Raw genomic sequence first — 26,599 nt, 5'->3', positions numbered from 1 at the left:
ACCACCTGGTACTGGGGCCCATCTTAAACCTGGTAAATTTCTAAGGAAGAGGGGATGTAAACCAAGACTCTGAGCCTGGGGAGGGGAGTCTATTTAAGCAATGGGGCACTATAAGCCCTTTGTCTTTGGTCCATCTGAGAAATGGTCGGGCACGCTCTAAAAGGATATAAAGAGGGTTGGAGACCCAAGTTACAGTAAAAGAGGGTCTCTGACTTATTATGCCCGAAATAAGAAAAGCTCTTTAAGATAATGTCTTAGTGAAATAGAACTGGCTATGTGTTTCTTTTCATTTTAATTTAGTAACTTACTTTGATCTGTTTTCATTTGCAACCACTTAAATCCTACTGTTTGTATTTAATAAAAACAATTGTTTCTCATCAGGCCCAGTGTAAAAAGTTATATGTGCATATCTCTTTTTCCTTGATAAAGAGGGTGAACATCCTCATGAGCTTTCCCTGTGTAATACTTTTACACAGAGAAAGATTTATTTACTGGGTTTTTTTGCTTTATTTGGGGTTTTGATCTCTTTTGGGGGTTGGTTTCTTGGGTGTTGTGCTCTAGAAATTCATCCTTCCAGAGCTGAAGTGGTCCAGTGTCTGTACTGCTCTGCAAGGCCAGTTACCCCAGCTCTGTGCCTAGTCTTGGGGAGACCAGAGGATCTATCCCAACAGGTAGACTGGTGGGGAGCCCCAGAGAGCAAGAAGTTGGATGTCAATGGCATGATCAGCACACCAGGGATCAATCCCATGTGGACTTCTGTGACTGCACCCCGTCAAAGTGTTGGAAGTGTGGTGCTGTTGTTTACACCCAATCTGAAATGTGTGTGTGTGTGTGGGGGGGGGGATCCCCTGCCCTAGAACAGGGCTGAATATAGTGTGTACAATTTGAGCACATCCTCTGATGGAGCTCAGACTTTTTTTTTTTATATCCACTATGATAGAAGATCTTCACTGGTATTAACTCTTGAATGCATTCTGAATCCTAAGTTGATGTCATAAATGAGTACTGTGGAGAGTGGATATTTAAAAACATAGTGAAAATAATGTAGTATTCCTTGGAAACTTAGTACTGTAACTTAATGGGTTTTTTAAGTGTTCATGCTGTAGTATTGGTACTTAGTTACTTGCAGAACTTTGAAGACCTAAAAGGCTGAGACTGCATTAGCAGTTGTTAATTTGTTTTGCTATTCAAGACAGTGATCTAATATGAAGTGGTATGCAATGTAGTTAAAAAATAAGTGAGCTATATTTTGATTGTTCTTAGCTGCATAATTCCATTCATATAGTATTGAGGGCTTTTCTTTCTCTTGCAGTGTGCAGAAGATGGTTGCAGTTTCAGTGCACATGAGAAGTTGGTTCAGATTCACTGGAAGAATGTAGGTATTCTAGACTGCTTCAAACATTGAGTCCATTGAAATTGCTGAATTGATTATTAGCTTCTGCTCTGGTTATTTTTAGGCAAAGTCCAGTGTCAGCCCAAACTGACCCTCAATCCCATATTAAACGTAAAAAAGCATGTAAAAAACAATATTATAGAACTGAAAATCACCATTTATCATTTTTGTCATCTCATTTTCTGTATGCTACACCTGACTTCAACAATGTCTGGCTTTTTAAAGTTGCAGAGTTTTATGTAATTGAATAAAGGGAATATTTTTCAATCGCTTTTTGTAACGCTTCTGAAAACTTGTCCTCCCTAGATGCATGGTCCTGGTGCTAAAAGAATACAGCTAGATACTCCAGAGGAGATTGCTAAATGGAGAGAGGAAAGAAAAAAGTGAGTAAGCCTTAGAGATTGTATAGCTTAAGTTGCAAGAGCCTTTCTATTCCAAAACTTCTCATCATCCCCTTGCAATTTTCTCTTGGGGCTTCTAGCTCTTAACTGAAATATTTTTTAACACTTAGGTGGAAAAAATTCAAACCCTCAAGTTATGCCAGCAAGAACAAGTATGCCTCAATCTTTAGATCCTTTTAATCTTGAAGATCTTTGTCTTTAGATAGCTCATACTTTGTGTATATGCCACGTTTAAAGCTCAAATTACTGATCTGAGAAATGTGTGCTGGATAAAGTTGGAAATAGTGTGGGTCTAAAATAATGAAGATGCGAACATCTGAAAATGGTGTACTTACCACTTCTATAGTGTACTTCATGGGGTGCATGCAGACTTCCAGAATTTGACAAGTAATTTCAGTAAATTTTAAAGTTGTACCTTCCATTAATTCCTGTTTCCCTGGATTATCAGACAGCAAGCTCTGCTAATACATAAACAGGTGTGTGCACAGGAATTGAGATTTGTTTGTGTCTGTCGACCATGGTCCTCCCAAAGCAATCAAAAGGTTTGCATGCTCACATTCCCATCCCCAAGCCCCTCTGATTTCTCTGGCAGGGATGCCCAGCAGTGAGGAGGCAGTGGGACTCCTGACAACAGCACACTCTGTGTCCCTGTATCCTGGGGTTGGAGGAAGCAGTCGAGTGGCTGGCTGTAGGCTAAGCTCCTCATTTGTCCCTTCACCTCTGAAGCAGCTGCTGCTTCTTTTGGAGTCCCAGCACTGCTGTCTGCTGAAATGAGTTGGCGGGGGTAGGTTGGAGCTAGCAGGGAAGAAGATGCAGCAATTGTTGTAGAGAGGGGAGAAGGAGGTTAGCTGACAGCCAGCCACCCTGCTACTTCCTCCCCTGGGGCTGCAGAGATGTATGGTGATTTCAGTGGGGGGGGGGGAGGAGTAGGAAGAAGGGTGTGCCCTTGCTTGCTCCCCTTGTGCATGTCCCTATTTGTAAAGAACATTTATTGAAAGATGAGTTGTGCTCAGGACCCCTCTCTACCACAAAAAACATTTTTCATTTAAAACAGTGTAAAACAGGAGCTGGTATGTGCTGTGAGCTGGCTTAAAAGCCCATTTCCGGCGTGCACCGGCTCCCAGGGAGCCGACTGCCGCCCTGTGTTGCAGACTATGCAGTATAAAGTGTAAACTGCAGAGTCCATAGCACAGATGGTTACCAGCATGCACTGGCTGCCTACTCAGCTCCCGGGGAGCTGGCTGCACTATGGGTTCTGCAGAATAAGCTTTATAGTGCAGCCCTCAGCGTGTAACCCTGTAACTGCTGAGATTTTCATTGGTTACGTGGTTACTTAACTGCTTTTTAACATCCTTAACTGATACTGACAGGTAAACTGAAGGAAAAACAGTTAGATATTTGAAAATAGACACTACTGTTCTGGATCTGAGCCCACTTCACTTTCAAATATAAGCAGGTTGCACCTGATTAATAGTTCATGCTGTCACAGATGTTCTAGATATTTCTGACTGCAATTGTGGGTTAACGTTTTTATATATGTAAAAAACTATATATATATAGCTGTGTAACGCGTCTCTACCACTACTTTTTTTTATTCATTATTGCATATATGAGAGAGAAATTTAGTGATAATGTTTTATAGCAGGAGTGGGGAACCTTTTTTTGGGTCGGGAGCCACTGACTCTCAGAAAAAAACAGTTGGGGGAGCCACACACAGGTGAGAAGTGATGCCTAATTGAGAAGGTGAAAGACACTCCCCACTTTCCTCTCCCACACTAGAGTTTAGGAATACTCAGCCTAATAGATTTTGTGTGTCCCAGCCCTGTGGTGAGGCAGTGGGAAGGCTAGAGAGCCAGCACAGGTTCCCCAATGCTGAGGGTCCCCACTCCATTTTATAGTATTCTATGAGAGAGGTGGGTTTTCTCACTGGCTGTCTTTGTAATAACTTCAGAAACAAAGCCTGGCTATAGCTTACAGCAATAATACAATGGACTATAATCTTTAATAGATTGTATAAGAAAGGCCTGGCCATTGCTTGCATGGGAGATGCCCAAAAGCGCCCATGGAAGAGATCTCTTCTTTGTGGAACTGTAGTTCTTTCTTGTTCTGTTGAACTTCTTGTGTGTCCAGAACTGTTTCTCCCTTTCCCATTCTTGAGAACAACATCTGATATTTACACGGAGGACTGTTTTATTCACCTTTACTAACATTGACATCCTGCAATAAAACAAAGTAAGCATGAACAACAATTCTTCAGGGAATGAGTCAGTGGCTTTGGTGTAGGATGAAAGCAGAACCATGGAACTGGGGAGATAAGGTGGGCATTGGGACTGAGTTACTGAGCTGGGAACCTGTGGGTAAAATGGCTAGGAGGTGCTAGGAAACCCACTTTTCTGACTGTGTCTCCTATTCTCTCAAATGGCTCTAGTTTCTTTTTCTGGAAACATACCAAGAATTGCTTGCATATTTTCTTAGGAAACCTGCTAAGGTCTGTCAGTTTGGGACTCATCCCTAGATAATCAAAGGAGGTTTGCAGATGGAGGACTTGCCTTCTCTGGTAGATCTACAAGCTCTACTTGTCTGGATACTACCATCAATCATGTCCTCAGTCATAACTGGAAAGGAAACAGCAGGGAGAGAGGGAGGCTTGCCTCAGAAAGGGAACTGTATATCTCTGCCACAAAGGGACCAAATTTTCTAGGTAAATGTAGACTTTCTGAAAAGCTAAGGAGTCAGGATGTCACGAGAGGGCAGCGAAAGAGGCAGAGACTGGTAAGGACTCCTGCCAGAGACGCACAGAATAGCAGGGTTTAGGTGCTAGGGAAGCAGGCTGCCTGCAGAGAGGAGCTGAAGAACCAAGGTGGGTAGCAGAGCCAGGGAGAAGGCACTGAAGAATGGAAGTTCTTTACAAAGATGCAGAACTCTTCTTGAAACTAAACAGTTAGGCTAAGTTTTTCCGTTAAAAGCATTTGCGGAAAAGAGCGTCTAAATTGGCACGGACGCTTTTCCGCAAAACCACTTTTTGCGGAAAAGCGTCCGTGCCAATCCAGACGCGGTTTTGCACAAGAAAGCCCCGATCGCCATTTTTGCCATCGGGGCTTTTTTGCGCAAAACAGTTCTTAGCTGTCTACGCTGGCCCTTTTGCACAAAAGCATTTCCGGAAAAGGGCTTTTGCCCAAACGGGAATGTCAAAGCATTTGCGCAAGAAGCACTGATTTCGGAGAGTAGAACGTCAGTGCTTTTGCGCAAAATCAAGTGGCCAGCGTAGACAGCTGGCAAGTTTTTGCAAAAAATTGCGGAAAAACTTGCCACTCTAGACGCAGCCTTATAGTGAAGAGTATTATATTTTCCGAAATTGCCCAGTGTTGTGACCTGTTATTTGTAGAGTGCTACAACAAGTCCCACTAACTCAGGGTTAGGCGTCTTGCAGAACTCAAAGTGCTGTGTAGACATACCCTTTTAGTTTGTTGTCATTTTGCGTGTGACAAGGTCCAGATTATCTTTGTTTTTTTGGTTGGAAAATTGACATTTTTCCTCCTTAATGATCTGGGGGGACAATCAGTGTAAGATTTCCTGTTCACATTAAGCATTTAAACCTTTCATTAAGCAGAAAAAGCAATATAAATTTAACTGTGGAGCCACTAAGGTGCCTCCATAAGGCTTGACTTGACTGTGCATTAATGACTTTTGTATGGAAATGTACGTACACTGGTTTATAGCTCTTCAGTGAACTCTTGGATTATAATCCTGTTATGCATTTGTTGTAGGGAGTGGGAGTTGTGTCTTTCTTCATAGCTATCACTATGAATACAGTTGTCACAAGAAAACAAATTGAGTACACATTAAGAAATAGATGTTTTTGTCTTAAGAGTCCTCCTGTAGTGAAGTGCTATTAGAGTACAGTAGAGTCCGGATTATCCAACCTTCAGTAATCCAACATTCTGCTTTATCCGACCCGCAGGAGCGGCATCAGCGGCTCCAAGAGAGTGACAGGGCAGCGAGCGGGGCCGTTCTCCCGGCCCGTGCCCTGGAGCCGCTTCATCCCCAGGAGCTGCAGGCATCAGCAGCTCCAGGAGAGCAACGGGGCAGCGAGCAGGACTGGGCACCCGGGAGCTGCAGGGAGGGAAGGGGCCAGGGCCAGGCAGGAATGGGGACTAAGCGGCCCCAGTTACAGTAGAGTCCCTAGCATCTGACATTTTTGGTAATCTGACCACCTGTTGGTCCTGTTTAGGTTGGATGCTAGGGACTCTACTGTAATGGAAAAAGGCAAATCACTGCTACGGTATAAGATTTTTCCCTCAATGATTGTAGCAGTTTTTAGCATAAATTGTGGAAATGTTCTGCTACATCAACAGCACTGCACAGTCAATTGGACTGTTCTGTTACCAGTTCAGTTTTTTTAATCTATGGTAATCTGAAGATTGCTGTTTAAAATAGAAAACTAGTTGTGCTGACCCCACCTGTGTTTCATCTTCTATAATTAATGGAGAAAATAAGATTGACTTCAGCTTGATAACTTCAGTAACTATTAGCTGCTATAGATACCAAAGCTGCTTCTGTATCCTAAAGTGATTCCAAAAAAGTTTCTTGGCCCTATTACATATTACCTGGAATTTGGTGTCATAGCAACTTTCTTTTTCAGCAAATCTCCTAAAACCTTTCCCCTCCTTAGGGTAGAGTCCAAGTGTAGTTCTGTGGCACAGGCACCTTATTGATAGTCATTTTGTTGCACCTATTTACTACCTGGTGTTGTTTCTTACTCCTTTTATAAAATGAGGATGCTCTATTAATGCATTTTAAGATCGGTAGCTTTTGTGGAACAGTAATTGGGCCTCTCATAAAGTAACAAGTTTGAACTGATGTCACAGTAAATATTGCGTTGTAATGAAAAGGAAGGGGAGTCTGAGCCATTGTGCAGTTTGGGTTTGTGATATTAGAAAAATAATTTTCTTCTTTCTGAAAGCTCCTGTGGTTATTCAGGAGGATTTTTATTTAAGTGAATCATTGGTAAGCTCCTAATTAGATGAGAGTTGTGTTCATTTCTGTGCTAAGATTTCACTAGCCCTTTTTAATTTCTCTTCTGTTGCTTGTTTCTTCAACTATGAAGAGTTACTTTGAAAGATATTTTATTTTTTATTTGTTGTTCTGTCTTCCAAGTATGTGTCCTCCTAAAACCTATTAGTAAGAATGCACGGACACCAAGCATGCAGGCCCTTCTGCAGTAGAAAAAATCAACACTTTCCTCCTTTCTTAGCCTGCCTATATAGAATGTATTAAATCTAGGAAATGTTCTTTTAATTGTGGTGTTAACTATGGACTTTGCCCATTTTGGGTAGTCTTAAGGCCTGGTAGGCTCCTCTGCAGCCCCAGAGGGTCAGAAACCTAAAGTAGGGAAGCTGTGGTAAGGTACATTTTGAGGGCCTCTGTACTCACAGACAATTCAGGCAGCCAGTAGAGGGCTCTAATGTCAAATCTATTGATAAAGCAAGTAAATCTCATTTGTGTATTTCCCTCAAGCATATGGAAAAGTCTCTTTAAGTTTTCCCTGGTGCTGCTTGTTTTGGCAGTTGTTTGCAGGGAGAGAGGCAGGGTAAGAAGTAATATTCACCATGAATATTCACGTTTGCCTACCTTAGTATCTCAGAGCGCGTTGTTCTCAACATGCTTCCTTTATGTGGTACTCCTGGAGGAATTATAGTCATGTCTCCCTGCAGATTTCTTCATTTCCCTGCAGAAAATTCAGGAGAAACAAAGGGACTTTGTGTAGAAGGGGTGGGGAGGCCAATGGACCTAGTTTGGGGGGAAAAGCAGTGGGATAGTACCTCTCCCAAACAGAAGCAAAGAATGCAGGGCACAGGCGGTCTAGTACTACTGCCCGCCCCCCCACCCCGCTTTCTGTGAGTACAGAGCTGCCTGGGTGAGGGAGAAGCCCTGTGACTCTGCAACTGGATGCTGTCTCCTGGATCCTAGTGCTGTTTGAGTTCCCCTTCTGTGTGCTGAGAGCCATCTTGCTTTCTGTTTAGTGGTGAGTTGTTGTGGTGGGGCAGGGCAAGTGGAGAGGAGGGGGCAGTGGAAATAGGAGAAGGGGGAGAGGTAATGAGGGAGGAAGGAAGAGGAGGTGGAATAGGGAAAGGAGTAGAGGACAGTGGGGAGAAGAAGGTGAAGGGTTTTGAGAAGAGAATGACAAATCCTTTTGCAGCAACGGGGGCCCACCCATTATGACGACCCATAAAAACTCTCCTCCATGAGCTTCACCCCTCTGCATCTGGACCACACCTGAATTCCCCTATAGAGTCCCATTGCCCGTACACCCACAACAACACCTCTCACGAGCCCCTCTGTATCCAGATTCCCCATACCTTCCTCCTGAGCTGCTTGCATTCATAGTGTCTGACACAGAACCCTTTCACCCCACACCTGGATCCAACCCTGTACACTTGTGCAGGGCTCAGCATGCCTGTCCACACCCAGTGTGCCTGGCAGAGAGGAGCAAGACCTCAGGTTGTTCCTGGGGCAGGCCTAGCCCTTGTGCTGTGTCAGGGTCAGGTGCTACCTCATGGCTGAGTCCCTGTCCTGGGGGGAGGAGGAGGAGTTGTGGGGTGATTTCCCACGTTCATGCAGCCAGTGGCCTGTGATCCTCACTGCCATGCTGGAGCCTCCACATTTATTTGTTGACAAAAATTTTGCAGGATTTTAAAATATCATGTGCAGAATTTTTATTTTGGGGGGCAGAATTCCCTTGAGAGCAATATGGGAAATATTCCTTCAGAATGACCCTGTGTGATCCATTAGTCCATTAAGAGTTGAACTATCCTTTCTCTAGCAATCTCTTCTTGGGGAAAGGTCGTGAAAGTTGTAGTAAGGCAACTCTGGAGTACTCCATTCTGAAATCTTTGCATTTCAGTTGTGCTTCAGGCCTAGGTATAGTAAAAATTGCAGTGGCTGACCATTCTGTTTTTCCATGTTTCTAGCTGTTCAGGTTAGGGAGAGGCTTCAATGTTTCTTTGTGGTGCACACTTGGATGCTTCTGTGAACGAGTATTAATGCTGACCAAAAGATCGGGTTGGTTTGCCTGTGGTCCTTTAGCTGAAGTAAACTCTTCTGCTAGCCTGGTTTTGTTTCCCTTCTGCAACTGTAACCACACTAGAGAAAATATTTTTTTAAATCCCCTGTTTTCTAACACATGGCAAAAGTCTAGCAGAGATGAGGCAGTTCATATTTTAATGTGTTAGTAGGTTGAAGTAAATACTAGTGAAGTACGAACGGCACACCATATCTTGCTAACATGCTAGCACGTGTTTGAACTACAACAGTTGCTAACATGGTAAACATGCTTAGTTAACATGGTAAAATCCTAGTTAACACAACATGTACAAAGAGAAGGCCTCAGAGGTCTCAAGAGTTGGGTTAGGGCAATTGCTCATCTGCCCTGAACGGCCAACTTCTACGGGCTTTGTTTCGCCCCCCCACCCGCCCATTTTGAAACTGTATGTGAGGCCATCAGGGGAGTTACTAAGGCAGTATGGACTGCTGTGTCATTGCCCTGTACGGAAAAAAGAGGCAAATACCATTCTGATTTTTGTCCAAAATTTTGGACATATGTCCTGAGAGAGGTTAACAGTCTATAAATAAAAAACTAAGTTCAGCTTGGGAGGAAAGAAGTGTTATCTGCATTATGGAGACATCTCTGCTTAGAAGAATGTTTCTCCCTGCCCTCCATCCAATCTATCCTTTTCTTGAGTTGATAGGGCTCATTTTTAGGCATATATGCATATATAGGAAGCAGCCTTCCTTAACTTGAGTTTGTTTACCAAGATTATTTTTAGGTGACAAATCTGAGGAAATGACCCAAATTGAGATCAGCAGAGGAGGTTGTGAGGAAAAAATGATAAATGGGACAATAATAATTCACTAGGTCTTGATGGTATTTATCCAAGAGTTCTGACAGACCTAAGATATTAAATTACATACCACACTTAGTAGTGTTGCAATCTCTTGCTTAAATTAGCATCTATACCAGTTGGTTGGTGGATAGCTGTGGAAATGCCAGGTTTTTTAAAAAAAGCTCTGTAGGCTTACTGACCTTTAGTTGCCAGGATTGCCAACTTCAGTGCCATACAAATTGGATGAAATTATAGGAAAGAACGCAATTATCAGACACATAAATGAACACAGTATGGTGGAGAAGAGTTTAATGGGAAATCATACCTCACCAATTGATTAGAATTCTCTGAGGAGGTCAACAAACATGGACAAGGATGGTCTAGTGGATATAGTGTACGTGGACTTTCAGAAAGCCTTTGGCAAGGTTCCATAGCAAAGCAAGGCTCTTAAGCAAACTAAGTAGTCATGGGATCAGAGGGAAGGTCCTTTCCTGGATCAGTAACTGGTTAAAAGATAGGAAACAAAGAGTAGCAATGAATGGTCAGTTTTCACAGTGAAAAGGGATAAATAGTGCGGTCCCTCTGGGATCCCCCAGTTCTATTAAATATATTTATAAATGATCTAAAGAAAGGGATAGGCAGTAAGGTGGCCAGTAGAGGGATTTTATAAAACTCAGTGACTGGCATCAAAACAGCAGATGAACTTCAATATTGATTAATGCATGTTGGAAAACCTAATTCCAACTATACATATACAATTATGGGGTTTATATTAGCTGTTACCACTTGAGAAATGTTGGAGAAAATATATGTTGCACCTTTTAAAGAGAGTTTAAACTAAATTGGATGAAGCACTTTAAAATAAAAAATTGTAGGGCATAATCCTATGCGGTCATAGAGGTATGTTTGGAAAAAGCTTGCACATACCTATGTAGAGGTAGAGGTGAAATATATATTTTGTACCGATGCAATTTGATTTGAATATTTCACTTTTCTGTGTCCAACTAAAACTTTCCTGTGCTTTTCAACCTGTAAATGTGGTTTAGAGTAGGAATATGTAAAACATTTTAAAAACAAATCTATATTTGCTCTAGAAACTTTCCTACGTTGGCAAACATTGAAAAGAAGAAAGCATTACAGGCAGAAAAAGAGAAGAGAGGAGAAGTGTTGACAACTCCACAGTTTGGGTAAGCTTTCTCAGACAATTTTATTTATTCTAGTAGTCCAAAAATACCATCTTAGATTCTTTGTACCTATTCTGCAAATACTTTAAACTGTTACAAGTGCACTTTGATTACATACATGTATGGTGTCTTTCATTTAACCCACCAACATGTTACAAATCTAATACATTGTTCATAGTTCTGTAGGGAGTCTGATCCAGTTGAAACAATAAGTTTGCAATTTTGATGTGCTTATGGAGTTCCACTCTCTGGATTGTTTAAGAAAACTAAGTTGCACAATAGTCATTAGGTTAAAGTACAGACCCTTAGTCTCTAAAAAAGCAGATACATTGTCTGGCTTTACCTCCCCCTAATTCTGATGGGTCTAACGCACCCTCTATCCTACCTTCCAAGAGAGGAGGTGGAGCTGGGGGGAGGGAGGGGACAAAAAAAGTGAGTTGTTTTATGATTAGAGATTGTATCTCTCCTCCCCCCCCCCCCCCCCATTCTTTCAGATGGGTGGGGTCAGAGCAGCAGCAATAAGCTTAAGGAATGATATTTCTAAGCTGTCTAATTAGCACTGTAAATTGCTTTGAAGGTACTTTGTCAGCAGTACTCTTCCATCCTGACTCATCTTGACTACTCTTTTGCCTGGGGCTCTTTTTTTTTCCTCTTCGGATTTTATTTGCTCCCCTCATGTACTCTGCACTATTTTTTCCCTCCAGACCTTTATATGAGTGGCCTTTGCTCCCTCTCTCCTTTTACATACTGTCTGCCTCGTGTCAAGCTTTATCAGTGGCTTCATAGGGAGGGATTTTTAAAAAGTATTATAGTCTTCAAACATTTAGGGTACGTCTAGATTACAGGCTTTTGTCAACAGAAGCTTTGTTGACTGATACTGTTGACAAAGCTTCTGTCGACAAAGAGTGTCTAGACTACATACAGTTCTGTCGACAAAGGAAGCTGCTTTGTCGACATGAGTGTAGACGCAAAGGACAGTGTAGATTCAATAAAGCCGTCTGTCAACAGAACTCTGTCAACAAAAGGCATTATTCTTCATAGAATTAGGTTTACCACCGTCGACAAAACTGGTGAGTTCTGTCGACGTTATGTCGACCAAACTCAGCGGTAGCGTAGACACAGGTATAGTTTTGTCGACAAAGCCCTGTAGTCTAGACACACCCATAGGGTCTGGTTTAATGGACCAGAGGGAGGGAGTGGGAGCATCAAGAATGGCCCCAACTTGTATTGGCAGACTCCTTCCTTCCTCTTTGTGAGTCTCTCTTTCAGCTGTGGGGAAGTTGTCTTGAGCCCTGAAATTATCCACATTGATTTGCTTACCCAAGTGCAAATAGATCCTATAGATGGGCTGCACAAATGCAAAGTAGGGGTGAAAAATCCTGTTTAATTGGTTAGCCAATTAAATGGGGCGAGTGGAGGATTGTCCCTCCCAGCTGGGCTTGAGCAGTCCCCTTGCCCGTTGTGGCAGGCCAGTTTGCCCCTTCTTGCAGAGTGCTTGGGCTAAGCCTGCCACAGAGGGGGCTGCTCAAGCTGGGCTGGAGCACCCCCACTATTCCTCCCCTCATCTGCAACAGGCACCATGGGGCTTCTCCAGCCCCCACTAGTTAACTATAACCAGTAAGCCTCACCTGTTAAGGGTGAGTCTTACCAGTTAACTGGTTAAATATTCACATCTCTAATGCAATATGGAGCTTATACCCATGTAATCTAATTTGATAATGTCCACTATTGCAAATATCATTGTAGATGATGGTTCAGAAGTTACTCTTGTCACTTTCTCTGGTAACATCTTCGATTGCCTTTACACATGTCTCCTGGCCCATAGCAAAGCCTCTTGTTTTTAAAGGAATAAGATGAGATTCTCCTTATGTGAATGTATCTCTAATTTTAGGGCTACCCTTTATAAGTGTTTGATTCTCGGTACTAGTTGTGAATTTCAAGTACTGAATGTGTGAAAGAGTGGCGCTTCAAATAATAGTCAGTGGTATTCAATCATTTTTGTTATAACACGTAGCTTCACTAGTGAGCTGTGATAGATCAGTAGCACTTAGCAGTCTTTCTGCGATTACACTTAAATCTTCTGGTTGGAGGCATGATCAAAAAAATGGCCTTAGCTATTTCCTATTTGTTCTCACTCTGTGACCTCTCTTATCCTGGCTTTCTTAAAAAGTTTCTTTCCAAACTGTTAGCACTATACATTGAATCTGCTGTCCAAAAATCTGCAATCTCTAATATGAATATCAACAACACTGGAACTGGTGCTTAAACTTTCAAATTTACTGATGTGACATACAGAAAGAATTCAGCTTGCTCGCTGAAAGTTTTCCTATTGAGGAAAATAGCTAAGTAAGATTTTTAAAAAGCAGTTGATACTTAATTCTTCTATAACACTCCTGAATTCTGGCCCTTTGAAGTGCTTTACAAATGTTAATTCTCACCATCCTTATGAAGGGCCATTTCACTTTAAATGCAGCTCTCTGCAGGCTGAAATGTAACTTCTGGTTAATACTGCACAATAATGTTGTAATTCTGAACAAGAAGTGAAGAATAAATTTTTACTAATAGAACCAGCTGGTGAAGAGAGAATGCAGTTTCCAAATTGGAATTTGACTAGAATATCCAATTTTGATTCTTGAGAAGTGCCCTGGATTTTTAGTGACCATAACTGGTCAGGACCTTGGTTTTATGTCTTGGTGTTAAAAGACAGCACCTCCAGCATCAAAGCATCCCTTAAACTGTGCAACATTAATTAAGTATTGCTCTTAGGAACCATTGATTAAGTATTGCTGGCAGGCTCTTAATACATTTAAAAAGCAGAGTTGCAGCATCTGGGACTGGGTATGGGTTGGGAATCAGCTAAATCCCAGCTCATGCCCGATCCCTCTACTTCCCTGCGAAGATGGTGCTGGGGGGGAACTGGCTTTTAAGCCAGCTCCCGCCAGCTCCTGCTCCCTCCCTCTTGCTACCTCTGTTAGCGGCAGCAAGGATGGTGGCGGGGGTAAACGACTAGTTGATGAACTAGTCAACTATCCTGATAAGCAAAAGCTTGATAAGTGATTAGTTGACTATATCCCTAGTTATATGCTGGTCTGATGCATCTAAGGCTTTAGTATTCTGCACAATGCTGTAGCTATGTATGCTAAAACTAAGGCGTAATGGATGTGTGCTAATGACAGATATTTTCCTTTCTATTTTTCTACCTTTGATGGCCTTATTTGTCTGAATAAAGAGAATGTCGACTTTGTAATGTGAAAGGGAGAATCTAGGAATCTTTCCAACCATGGTGTTGGAGATCAATTAACTTTCTTAGTTCATAATTTGTCCTATCTCCATGAATGTGTGTGTTTCTCCATTTCTCTGTCTCACTTTCTTTCTAGTCTTCTTATCATGTTTGTGTCCAGCCTAGCTTTCTCCTCCTTCCATTATGTCAAGTAAAGCATTTGAAGATAGCTGTTCTAGTCATCTACATGTCCCGACTAATATGCTGAAATTGGTGAATTAAAGTATTGAAGCAGGGCAGACGCAGTGTAAGACAGGGAAAGTTGAAAAATGTTGCACGGACAGCAAAATATTCTTCTAATCTCTTGGCTGCCTTAGGGCACAGAGTTTGTTTTAAAAAGGGGGTGTTAACCTTGATTAGTTTCATTTACTTTGTGTGCTTTTGTTTGTGTAAATTTTACATTTTCTTTTCTCCAGCAAAATGATAGGAATGTGGAAAGCTCCACAAGATGAAGAGACTTCTGGGCAACATGGAAGGCAGAAGAAGAAGCGTCCATTCTGGAAGAAGTTTAAGAAAAATGATGGAAGTAGTGCATCTTCGCTGAAAGCTCAAACTGCAGCCAGTGGACCAGTTGCAGATGCACAGACCTGTATGAAGGATGTCGACCCACTTGGCATTCTGGCAGATAGCGACGCTGGTAAGATAAGGGAAGGAGCTTGGAGAAATCCTTTACTTCAGTGGGAAAAAGTTAGGTAACAGCTTTTTAATAGCACTGGTGATTTGATAAGAGCTTGTCTTTCAAAGACTTTACACTTGGTTTAGAGGATGCCATTGGTGAGTGTGTTATACTTGACAACTCTTCTGTCTGCCCCTCAAAATGTTATTGGGACTTTTCTTGCATGATGGTCAAGGCAATTCAAAGGTCAGTAGGTCATAAATTTGTTGCTGCCATCTCTGGCTGTAGGACTTTTGTACAGTATTACAGCTCCACAATAAATAGATTAAAGGGACAGTGTTAAATTTGACCTGGAATTAACTTTGATTTTAAAAACAAAGATTTAGTAACATTTTCATCAAAAAAAGCTTTTTTTTTTTAAATCCCTCTTATTGAAACCAAATTCTGCAATATTGAGAACTTAAAAGTGAAACTGATTTCATGATCTGAAATGTAAAAAGTATAATACACATAGTGGCAAAGTGCATTTTGCAAATTTTCATTTTAATAATCAGTATAGGGTTTGAGCACTAAATTTTTTTTTATAAATCCTGATTTCAGGTAATGTTTCTTTTAATTCTTGTAATTGAACCAGACTTGCACAAAAAGTTTCAACAGATACCTTTCTAATTCCTAATAGAGGGGTTGAATTTCTTTCTTCCTCTCCCCTCCCCCCCCCCTCCAAATTTCCATGTAGGTTCACAGTAAAAGCACTGAAATGTATTGTATTCAAATGCTGGCATTTAACCATAAGGAATCTGTGATATCTCCAAAGGATGTGGTGTCATGGTAATATAGCCTTTTGCATCTGTGATTTGAATTGTTTACTTTGGGATGCTTTTAGTAGAGTTTTCCTACTGCCCAACTGCAGCTATTCATAAGTCATTGATCCCTTTAGCTCCCTAGCATTCTATGTTATCATGAACAACTTTGATTATAAGATCTTAAATCAGTAAAGCGGCATCCATATAGATGGTATTGTAAGTAGCCGTGTTCTCAGAGATCTCATTGCCATCATCTTTTTGATTTGAATGTCTCATAAAGTGGTTTCATGATCTCAAAATTTCTTCACCTTTTGGAAGGTGTAAATTTAAATATAACTCTTCCCCCTGTAAAAGATGAATTTCTGGATATACTTATCACCCAACTACATCCAGAAAACTAAAGTTTTTCTATTTACAATTAATAGCAAAACCTGTAATTAAATTCAGTGTGTGAAGATGGAGCTAACTCCTTATTCAGAGAAGTCACACTATTTTTTCCCTTGGGGTCTTTGTCAGGGCTATAAATCCAGTGTTTAGACCGCTCCTGCTGCCTTTTCTGGAAAGAAGAAAATATCAGGCAATGGGGTTGAATAACCTCGTCCAGTATCAGATACATATTCTCTGAGAGAAGATCTAGTAACAAAGCTGGCTGTCGATATATAGGAGTGGTGAAAAGTCTTTGTTCTCTCTTCACAGAGTCGGACAAAGATGGAGCAACTGTGGAGGATGGGCAGTCGGGGGTGACTGTCATTCCAAAGCAGGTAACCTCTGCCCTGAGTTTACTGGTGGCCAACTATGGCAGCGCATCAGATACCGAGAGCGAGCCAGAGGGTGAGTTGCGGCCTAACAAGCTTTTTTTCTTGTCTTGTGAATATCAAAGGAATCCACTGTATACCAGAAAAGGCCATTTCATCTCTGTGTAAAGGGCAGTCTGAGAAGGAAGGTGGCATGTGATGTGGGCACTTGCTCTCTCTTGCCCCTCTTTCTTTTCCCCCTCCTTCCCTGTTGTCCTATCTATATTCTCGCCTTCACTTATGAATATGTAAATGTGAAGCTTTTTATGTTCTCAGATTTATTCTTAGATCTAACAGACATTAATGGCTTTACTTCTAGGATAGTCATCTTGGTTTCTGGCACCTCAGGTTGCTGGTGGAGTATTTGAGAGCAGCCGTAGCTCTTCGCTTTGGCTTATTAGGAGATGAGGGAGTACATGTGTTACAGGTAGCATATGTTGTATGTCAAGGAGGAAGGTTTTCTGCTGTTAGGCTTGGAGTTCTGTCTGCTTTCAGTGTACTTCATATGAACATAGTCACAAATGGAGGATGATGAAGGTAACAGGATGAATGGAAATGATGGAAGGGTAGGGAAAACCTAGCAGACTTCATTAAGCCTACCCTGAGAGCAATTATTTCTCCCTGGAAGAAAGACCACTCATTATTTATGTCACAGTAGCACCCACAATGTACCATTTGTACACTCAGGAGTCAGAGTGAGAACATCAGAAGTGTCTACCAGATCAGTCCTGTGATTGAGTTCATCAACTGTCTATTAATAATCTTTTTTTTTAAATACTATATTCCAGAGTTTCCTCCAAAGGTGACAGGTTCACAGTGTTGTGTTTTTCTTATTTTGCCTCTTCTCTCCATCCCCAAAAGATTATATGCTCTGTCCTACCCCTTTGGACTGATATAAATGTGGGGATAAGTGCTTTTTTGGGGATAGGATGTATAATTTTTGGAAAAAATGTACTTGAGGGGGAAAACAGCCTTAGAATTCTTATCCTAAAATTGTGTTGGGTGAAGAGGGCCAGGAAGATGCTGTCATTCACCCCATGAGCTAATCTCCAAGCGACTAGCAATTTCCACATAGGGAAGCTACCACTAGAGATTCTTATAGTGCTTGAAGATTGAGTACACATTCTTATATGTGGAGATCATGCCTTACATGGTCCTCATTACAATACTATCTGAGCACATCACAGTCTTTAATATAGTTATCTTCATAGCACCCTGCCGAGAAAGTTCTGTCACCACCCATTTTGCATACAGGCAACTGAAACACGGAGACTGAGTAACTTGCCCAAGGTAATCAAGGAAGCCTGTGGCAGAGCAGGGAATTGTTTGGATTTTGCAAGTCTCAGGATATACCTAACCTTAAGGCTATTTTTCTTGTCCGTGTATTTCACTCCAGACTGGGTTATAAAATGGAAGCAGAGTGCTCTAATGCAGGCCTGGGCAAAATGCAGCCCGGGGCGGGATCTGGTCCGCCTAACACTTTGATCCGGCCTGCGGACTGCATCTGTTCACTTTCTATTTATCTCCCGATATCCATGATACTGAATTTCCAGGCAGTGGCTCAGGCAGCAGGATCCTATTAAAATGGCTCCTGGCTCCCGATCACGGCACCTTTTAAATAGCGGTAGCAATCCCAGGCGGCTGCCAGGCAACATGGTAGCAGCAGGGCTGGGAGCCGGGAACCATGAGCCCTTTGCTGTGTATTTAATTCAAAACCTCTGGCCCACACAACTCTTGGTGGGGAGGGGCTAGTCCTCAGCCCTGTCCCTTCCATCCCAGGTCCTTCCCCTTCCAGGGGTGGAGCCAGCCTGTGACCACATACCAAAATTCATTAAGTGGCCCCCCTGTAAAAATTATTGCCCACCCCTGCTCTAATATATAGCGCATGGGACTGATTGCAAGGCAGAGGGACCTGAATTCTGTCCCAGAGTCTCACTGCTGATTCTTTGTTACTGGGCAAGTCACTTAAGTTTGGCGGGCTTGTTTTCTCATATGGGAATGGTGATAAGATTTCCTCCTCTGTGGAATTCCTTGATCATTAGAGCAGGGCATGCTACTCCCAGTAGTAACTAGGTGAGCCGTCAGCTTTGACAGATGATTGTTATTGAGATTGTTAGGACTTTGAGAGTTTACAGCTTTGTTCTTGTTCGGTTTATTTTGTTTTTGTTTTTTAGAAATTCCTGCCAAAGTTGTAACAACAGCTCTCAAGGAAAATCAGACTGTCCTCCGAGATATCCCTCCGGCTTCAAATATCCCTCAAAGGCCAAATAGCGTAAACCGCAAGGAACCTGCAGAATTTACAAGTGCAACATTAGTGAACTCAAATACGAACACAGGGAATTGTAGAGGCTCTAACAGATGGAGGAAGAAGTCGCTCCCTGTACTGCCCAAACGTCGCCCAACGCTGTTGGAAATGGTAAAGGACTTTTCTCTCTCAAATAATGGTCGCCTACCACAGAGGGGTCTGTCTTTAACTATGCGTGAATCATATTGCTGTATAAATATGTCTAAATCAGCTCTTTTAATATGGTGACTGGATGAAATTCAGTTCAGCAGAAATGTAGCACAAATATGTAAACAGATGACTCCATGGTACTGTTCGGATAGTGGCTTGCTTTGGCAAGCCAGAATTGAAAACTTAGTCACATAGGGTATATTCACACAGCAGCATTATTTTGGAATAACGTCAGTTATTCTGAAATAACAAAGAGCATGCCTATACAGTAACTCGTTATTTCAAAATAATGTCAAGCTGGAGGACTTCTTACTCCAACTCCTGTAACCCTCATTTTATGAGGAGTAAGGGAAGTCGGCGAAAGAATGCTCTTCCCCCAACTCCCTGCTGTGTGGCTAGCACCTAAAGCCGAATTAAGCTATTTCAACTTTAACTACACAGTTAACATAGCTGAAGTTGCATGGCTTATTTGACGTTAGCCCTGCTGTGTAGACGTACTCATAGTTAGGAAGCTACATTGGGGGCATTTTTTTCTGTAAACAAGAGCCGCATTCTAAATCTTGCTTGCTTTTATGTGGTCCAGCACTTATTCTGAGTCTCCTCTTCTTTTCTCCTGTAGTCCTCTTCATGTGAGGCCCCATGTTGAGTGAGGGTGTGATTATATTGTGTCTGGCTGAGACAGACTAGATGGTGATCTTGTGCCCCATCAGCACCTGTTTCCTATCAGCTAGAATAGCTACCAGGCCTCCCATGCAACTCTCTTCTGTCCTTCTTCCCCATCCTCTCCCACATACACAAGTCTCTGCTATGTAGAAATATAACTTTCAGTGGCTCACAAATTGACCTGAATAACCACTAGTGTTCTGAAGATTTAGGTGAAACCTCCCTGGCCAAAGCAATGAGTCTTCATATTGTGATTTTTTTTTTTTTTTTTTCCTAGCTGAAGACAGGTATAGATTACTCTGACCAACTACACTTAAGCCGGGCGGGAAGTGAAACCTGTCTTCATCCAACACAGTTGCCTTTTATATTTTTGGCAGATTCAGCTGTGAGCGAACTGTCATTTCATAAAGCTTAAGGCCAGGAGAGACCATTATATCATCTAGTCTGTCTTCCTGTGTATCAAATTATTAAATTGTTGTGTGCCAGAGACTGAGAGAAGTAGGAAAGACTGAGGTGCCACCAATGTCCAAGGCCTCAGTAACGGCAGGAAATAGATTGTGAGAGATGTGCAGATGGTTCTTAGAGGCAATCATGCTGCACACAAAGCTTGGGGGTTAAGAAAACAAAACCTTGGTTCCTTTCAAGCAGTACTGAAATCAGAAGTGTAGCAATGTTGAGGAGGGAACCAATCTATAAAGCAACTTGAGGGATCAGACCAGTAAAAACTGAAAAAAGACTTGGCTACTAATGTGAAGTCCTACAGCCAGAGAGAGGGAATAAACTGCATAGATACGATATGTGGGCTGGGGATCTTAGTTGTCTGGAACAGATGTTTAATTGTAAAGCACATTTATTTTTGTCTTCTCACTTTCATATTGTCCTAACGTTACTTGTTCATGCATCCATCACTATGGCTATAGCAGGAAAAGTGTAGATTTAGAGTGGGCATTTGTGATGGAATCTTTCCAGAAGAGGATTGTCATTGTGGAAAGTGGTCTATGCGGTGAAAATGCTGAGAAACCAAGTCAGGAAGCCTGTAGAAAACCTATCCACCTCCCTTCCTCCCCCCAAGGGATTTTCTTGTTGAAAGAAAATGCTTTGTGAGGGAAAATGCTTTTTAAAAAAAAGCAGAGCAGGTAGTAGTACTGCAGAGCTTTCTGTTGGCATTCATTAAATCACCTTCCGTATTTCCAAGATGTTTAGCATAGTCCCATGTATGAAAATGAAGGTTTAGTTACATGTTGTATACTGTAGTATACAGACTGACCGAGAATAACAAAACGTGTACGTCATATTTCATCAAATATTTGTCAGTACATACAGAAGAATAAAAAGATGTGGTGTATCCAGTTGTTCATGATTTGAATATAATGTGTTCAAGGATGTGCATCACATCTGCTTGTTCCTGCTACTTGTGAATTCTGCAACTACAGTAACAAAAATGTTGTTACACTGTCCCCACACTGTGTGTTCAATATATTGAGTATAGCACGTTTCACTAGCTGAACTGTCTTCGGTCATACCAAAAATGTTAGATATTGGTAAATATCAAAGAAGTGTAACTAGTTCATCTTATGGACTAAGTGCCTGCAATTCTTTAAAAAAGCTATTCTCAATAAGCAGATTCCCTTCTAAATGGCTACTTTGCTGGAAATAAATTTTAACAAAAAACTGCTTCCCATCACATATTTACTTTCCAAGTTCAGCTGAGTGCAACTTTTTACAACTGGTTTCTTATAAATAAGATCGTTACAGGTTTAACTTCCTACTTTATATTCCCAGCTTACTGAAAATCTATTTACTCCTAGTGTTCACAACACTAAAAACATGCTACAGTCTTCAAACTGTTGTAAATATTAGGCTAACTTTCTCTAAGCATTAGTAGGAATTCAAAGAAAATAATGTCTTGAGCAGTCTACTGAAGAAGCTTTGCGTGTTTTTTTTTTTTTTTTAATGAAAACTAGGGGGCTGTGGCTCCTCCCTCAGTGCACTCCCCAACACCCCTCTCTTGGGGGGTCACTTGTAACTGTGTCACTGTTACAAGCCTGGCAGAATCCTTGGAAAGTAATCCCAGTTTACAGATGAGTCTATGACTTTGCCAGCGCTCCCTGTAAATTGGTGCTAGTACTGAGATTGAGTTCAGTACTTTGATCCAATCTACAGTAATAGGTTTGTTTCTCCTGCCTCTTGGGTTCCAGGTCTTGCGTGCAAACCTATTACATAATTTAAATAAGTTTGCACATTTAATTAACTACGCCATCATATCTTGTTTAGTTTGTATCTGTTACTGACGAGAAGACAGAACCTGCATCACTTTCTCTTTTTTTTCTTCTAGTTATTAGCCCAGGACATACGGCATGAAAGGAATGTGATTCTGCAGTGTGTTCGATACATCATCCGAAATGACATGTTTGGACTTCACTTAAAAACAGAGCCAGCAGCTGAAACTGAGAGTGGATCAGCTTCTAGAGCTGCAGCGGAGTTTTTGACAGACAGACTTGATGGATCTAATGTTTCTTGTAGCTCTGACCTTCAATTAGCGGAAGAAGAACAGGATGCATTATTTATAGATCCAAGTGAAAAAGCAGCCGTAGGTCAGGCATCACAGGTGATTCACTATGTAGATGAGGAGACATGGGAAACACCAGCAAATCAATGTGAAGACATTTGATGTTTGGTATGGTATGTCTGTGTCATGAAAGGTGAACCAAAGGCTCAGCTTTTGTACTTCACTCAAATATTTTTTGAAAGACAGTAGAATAGAAAAAAAAATAAATCCTATATTTTGTATTTTAACCATTAAAACCACATTTCTGAACCCTGCCGAAAGTGACCCTTTCCTTGTGAAAACTGTATCAATTTCAGGTGGCTCTTTCCCTTGCTACTTGAAAAGCTTGTTAGTGGAGCATAGTTGCATCTTTTTTCAGAAGCCATATTTCTTTGCTCCTGGTTTTGAATTGCCAGTGTTTAAACACACAATATGCCAGTGTTTAAAACCACCATCAGATAATGATGCTGTTGGTAATTTGCTTTGATGAGCAATTTTCACTGGTGAGTTAGTAGGCCCCTGAATGTTTTTTGAAATAAATGTTTAATACATCTCATAGCTGTTCTTGGTTTAAAATATAAAATGTAATCGAAGTAGGTTTGGCTCTAAAACTTAAACACTGAAATCTATCACTAGTAAATAAACCAATTCAGCAAAGAGAATGGAAGCACAGTGAAGGTGGTGGTGGCTTTAGATAGTGAATTAAGTAGAAAATAGAAAGTTGTTTGAAATTCTTCTTTAAGTGACAAACCAAGAGCTACTGCTACCTTTATTCATCCTTTAATAGTGGCCTGTGACTTTAGACATAGCTTTATCTCAAGCCTTAAATTCTGTAACTGGTCATTGATCACCTGAAGCTGCTCTTGAGATGAATCCATATTGCCTGTAGGAATGAGTGCTTTGTTTTACTCTGTATTTAAATAATTATACATAATTTATAATTTTGGAGTTAAGGAAACTTTCTAAGATAAGTTTCTGTTAATTTCCCCTAATTAGTATAAAATTAAGATTATTAACTTTCTCTAACCTGTTTTTCTGATTCATTTTTAAAATGCTAGTTACGCATCTGTGGACATCCTTGGAATTATGCTATTAACATCACTCATGGAAAAGATTAATTCATCTCCATGGTGCCTGATGTTGTAAATCTCAGGCAAGCTTTTTATGAGCTTTAAAGTTGCATTAGTTGAGAATTTAAAAATAAGTTCACCACCTTTTGATGAAATTCTGTATACATTTATAAATAGTTCTCCATATTCAGTATTTTATCCACAATTCTATTGTAGGTTCAGTTTCTAAATTAAATTACCTTCTCAGGAAATGCATTTATTTTTTTCTTTGCTTTACTAATTCTGTTACTAGTACACCCCTCCATGTAACCTGCAAAATTCTAAGAACTATAGAGTGGTGGGAGGTTTTTGAGGGGGGAAAGGGAATGTTTGTTTTTTGTTTGTTTTGTGCATTCTCCATTAGTTGTATGTATTAAGTTCTTGTTCAGTTTTTAATAACACTTGTCAGCTCTGTGGAAATTCATCTTGCTCATGTAATACAGGAGGTAGGAAATAGCTGAAAATACCATCTTCACTGGTCTAATAATAATATACAGTGTATACTATGTTTGTAAGATATTGTGTACATTTATGGAATTATATAAATATTGGTGGTGTAAGAGGGTGGTGAGGCCTAGGAATGTGTATATGTAATAGACTAATACAGCAATCATAAACTTATGTTTGTGCTTGCATGCCAGATGACTCATGTTTCCCATGGTGGCCCCACATACCATCGTTCATTTTATTACCATGAGAGTGTTTTTTAAACAGTTTTTTGCTGTGAAAAATCAACAGCAGAAATTTAGCTAAGGAGATTGGAACTTTTACAAAACTTGGCTTCTGGGTGCACTTATATTCTTTCTGAGTGTGTGTATGGAGAGGGGTGTCCAATCAATAGTTGCATCAGTGCAGAAAACAAAAATGAACAAGTTAGGATTACTATACAACTGTCCTTTTTTTTTTTTTTTTTTTTTTTTGGGTAACTAATGCACCACTTAAGGACTTGTATTGAAGCTGATTAGCATAACTCCTTTTGTAGCACCTGACCCAGCCTGAGGAAGGCTTGCATCTCCGTTCCCAGACCTAAGAAAATTAAACTTCTACAAAACATAGCTCCATTAGAAGTTTTTATATTTTCCATATTGTGGTGGAGTTAAGGACCATTCCAGGAAAGACTTCTAACATAGAAGGGCTACATGTCTTAAGTCAGTCATTCATTTTGCTTTTCTAGTGTTTGTACTGCATATATTGAAAGATGCCTCTGTGCTTTGGGAGTGAAACTGTTTCTGCTTAATCTAAGGGGAGACCTATGCAGGTTGCATTAATCCAGAAATAGCAGCTTTGGTCCATGTACAGAAAACCTGAAGCTGTACATCAATAAGGAGTTTCACCTGACATTCCAGAATTAGATTTCTAATACTTTTATCTAGCCTTCACATTGGAATGTTAATGCTGTGGTTTCCTGTCTTGCTTACCTTGAGCAGCTACAGTTTTGCTTCTGCTGCTTTGCTTTTTTGTTTTTGTATCGGAGTACAACTGGGTTCCCCACTCCCACCCCTTCCATTAAGTTTCCATTCTCTGGCTATGTAAGAAACAACTATTTACATTTTGAATCTTCAGCAGTTGGTTTCTTTATTATGCTATGCATGACCTTTGATTTTTCTCATTATTGATTTTTGGTTGGATTATAGGAGGACTGTTTAAAAAATGGTGTTTCAGCCTTTGAGACTTGCTTTGGATAAAAATACTCAACATTTCACAATTTTTTTTTCCTTTCAGCTTTGGTAACCTAGCTACAGAAGCTGTAATTATGGGTATCCGATGTAAATTATTTACCCTTCTTTTAAAATTCCATGTCTCACTTATTAATCCAGGAAAACTGAAGTCCGTTTTTATACCTGCCTAAACCTAAGTCAAAGTTGTGAATGGTGATGTGACTTAAATAACCCTCTTTATGTTTGAACAATGCTTCTCATTTATGGAATGTCTTAAGGGAATAAAGAAACGAATTTTGTGGCCTTGTATTACTGAACTGTAAGCATCTCCTTGTGATTGTGTTTACATTAAAGTTCTTGCAGCGGATCTGTACTTAAATTGTAGCAATTCTACAGTTGCAGACTTCAGAATTTAAAAATAGGACAAAAATGGTGCAGAACTAAAATGTTCTGGTATAATTCAGACACTTGGACTTAAAAACAGGCATCAGCTGACCCCACCTAAAAAGATGTATGCCAAGATCTTTTCATCACCACTGCGTTGCCGATCCTCGATGTATGCATGCTTGTCATTGTTCACTATCTAAACCCCATTGTACACAAGCTGTCCATAGAATTACAGTTAGACTTCTATGAACAAAAAAAGTAGGTCTTGTAATCCAATTTTTTTTAAAAACAGTGTAGAATATGTTGGTGGTTCATCCTGTTACACATGTAGAAACCCAGCCTTCAGTGAGTCTTACACAGACAACTAATAACAGTACAGTGTTTAAGTGGGCAACCTAGGATGAGCTGCATTGACTACTATTAGCTGAAGTGTGACTGTCATTTATTTTTAAAGATAGATATTTATTAGGGTAGAAGAATATTTTGTAGTTCTCTGCAAGTTCCAGTTCCTCTTGAAATATTTAGAACAGCATAAAGAAAAAACAGAGGGTGTCCCAGGACTCCATCAGTATCCAAGCAAATCTAAAACCAGGTATTGCAATTGATGTTGTAGAGCTGGAGAAAAGCTAACACTAAAGAAAGAAGATATTAGTAAGAAGCTACATGTTTAAAATTCCATATCTGCCTGCGTTTGAAAGGGAAATCAGCAGGATCCAAACTCTGAGTCAGAGTTGTGTTGATTACCAATTTTTTGGCTTTATATGATCTTGAGCTATTGATTTAACCTTGCAGCTGCAGTTTCCCCATCTGTAAATGAAGGACAATACTTAATTGCCCTTCTAATTTTGAGAGAGATGGATGAAAAGCACCTACGTGTTAAGCATTGTTCCTTGGCAGGGCACTGGGGCTACTGAACCAGAGTGCTATCAGTTTTCAATATTCCTTTATTGATACAATCTAGAAAAATTAACTTTTAAATGTTACCTCATATCCCTGCTTTCTTTGCTTGGGTGATTTGCCCCTTCCCAACTGCTGCTCCTGTCCCTAAATGGATTCTTCAGACAGAGCCTCCTGTCTGTAATTGATAAGATGTCATGATTCTTGGCAGAGTACAATTTTTCCATCTTGTCTCTATTGTACATACTATATAGACTTTTATACAGTCTCTCTATATGGGTTCCTGTTATTTAAAACAAATGCCAGCACAGTGAAATAAAACTAACCTCCAGAAGAATGTGACACACTGAAATATTTAAGACCTTCCAAAACACACTAGTAGGGTTTTAAAATGTTTATTACAGATTAACAGGAAAAACTGTTTCTATGGGGACTGATTTAATTTGTAAAGGTCTGAACTAAGGACTCCTCACTGATAATGGAGATGAAATAATCGAAAGAAAAGCATGCAATATCAAAGAAAAGAAA

General features: G+C 40.6%; 1 protein-coding gene across 1 annotated transcript in view; it reads left to right on the top strand.

The window, feature by feature from the left end:
• The window catches only part of NUFIP1 (nuclear FMR1 interacting protein 1), a 28,888-nt gene extending 3,784 nt beyond the window's left edge, over positions 1–25,104 (top strand). Inside the window, exons 4-10 of the mRNA XM_006124407.5 lie at positions 1,313–1,375; positions 1,700–1,776; positions 10,772–10,864; positions 14,558–14,778; positions 16,257–16,391; positions 18,529–18,770; positions 21,808–25,104. Of these exons, the coding sequence (XP_006124469.2) occupies positions 1,313–1,375; positions 1,700–1,776; positions 10,772–10,864; positions 14,558–14,778; positions 16,257–16,391; positions 18,529–18,770; positions 21,808–22,143 (1,167 nt within the window). The 3' untranslated portion in view covers positions 22,144–25,104. The remainder of the gene's footprint in view (positions 1–1,312; positions 1,376–1,699; positions 1,777–10,771; positions 10,865–14,557; positions 14,779–16,256; positions 16,392–18,528; positions 18,771–21,807) is intronic.
• The last annotated feature ends 1,495 nt before the right edge of the window (positions 25,105–26,599 follow it).

The sequence above is a fragment of the Pelodiscus sinensis genome, chromosome 1, assembly GCF_052426305.1.
Source record: "Pelodiscus sinensis isolate ZL-2025 chromosome 1, ASM5242630v1, whole genome shotgun sequence".
NCBI classification, from domain to species: domain Eukaryota; kingdom Metazoa; phylum Chordata; order Testudines; family Trionychidae; genus Pelodiscus; species Pelodiscus sinensis.
This window is presented reverse-complemented; position numbering and strand designations above follow the sequence as displayed.